Source organism: Trichinella spiralis (assembly GCF_000181795.1).
Source record: "Trichinella spiralis strain ISS 195 chromosome Unknown Scfld1416, whole genome shotgun sequence".
NCBI lineage: Eukaryota > Metazoa > Nematoda > Enoplea > Trichinellida > Trichinellidae > Trichinella > Trichinella spiralis.
Window position 1 is genome coordinate 1 of NW_003528355.1, and position 728 is coordinate 728.

The 728-nt window shown below is 35.9% G+C and overlaps 1 protein-coding gene across 1 annotated transcript; it reads left to right on the plus strand.

Moving 5' to 3' along the window:
- Window positions 1–79: 79 nt before the first annotated feature.
- On the plus strand, window positions 80–480 carry Tsp_15646 (conserved hypothetical protein; the record flags this gene model as incomplete). The annotated part of the gene is made up of 1 exon (XM_003369842.1): window positions 80–480. A coding segment is annotated over one exon (401 nt), but the record flags the coding sequence as incomplete, so codon positions are not given.
- Between the last annotated feature and the right edge of the window lie 248 nt (window positions 481–728).

A 728-nucleotide genomic window follows, 5' to 3' on the forward strand; every position in this document is an offset into this window, starting at 1 on the left:
CGGATATTACATCACTGAATCTGGTGTTGGATAGTTAAGTTACAGCGATAAAATGTCGATCATCTGGACATAGCTCCAGCAATACCCGAAGAAACAGAAGAAAAACCACTTCTAAAGGATGAACCGAAAGTGGAAAAGAAAGATTCAAAAAAGATTAAGAAGAAGTCAAAGAAGCGGACGAAATCTCAGGGGACCAAGAAAACTGATAAAGGTAAAGGCGCCAAAGAAGCAGCATCTTCTCACGTGACAGAAACGGATAATAAATCACCGAAATTCACACTGGCTAGTGAAGTCACAGCGGTGGATGTAGATCAGCCGAACATTGTTCCACCAATCCCAGAGGAAACAGCTGAAAAACTAGTGATGACGGGTGAACCAAAAGGCGAAAAGAAAGATTCAAAAAAGGAATTTAAGACTACGGTTACATTTATGAATATTTGGAAAGCTTTATGGTTGTTTATCAACCAGCCGGTAATTTAACTTCTTCAAAAAATCGTCACTTTGAGTTTTTTAAACACCTATCTATATAATTTTGAAAAATTTTCAACGCTAAATGAATAATAAACCTTCATAGTTCCTATAACCACTTAAGATTGGTTCAAAGATTGGCGAGAACTGATGAAGCAAAAGGTGAAAAAAAGCAGTCGTCAAAGAAAACTGGAGAATATTATTATTTCCTTCTACATCATATCACTTTTTGAGCATAAAAGATAAGGTATTTAAAGAAA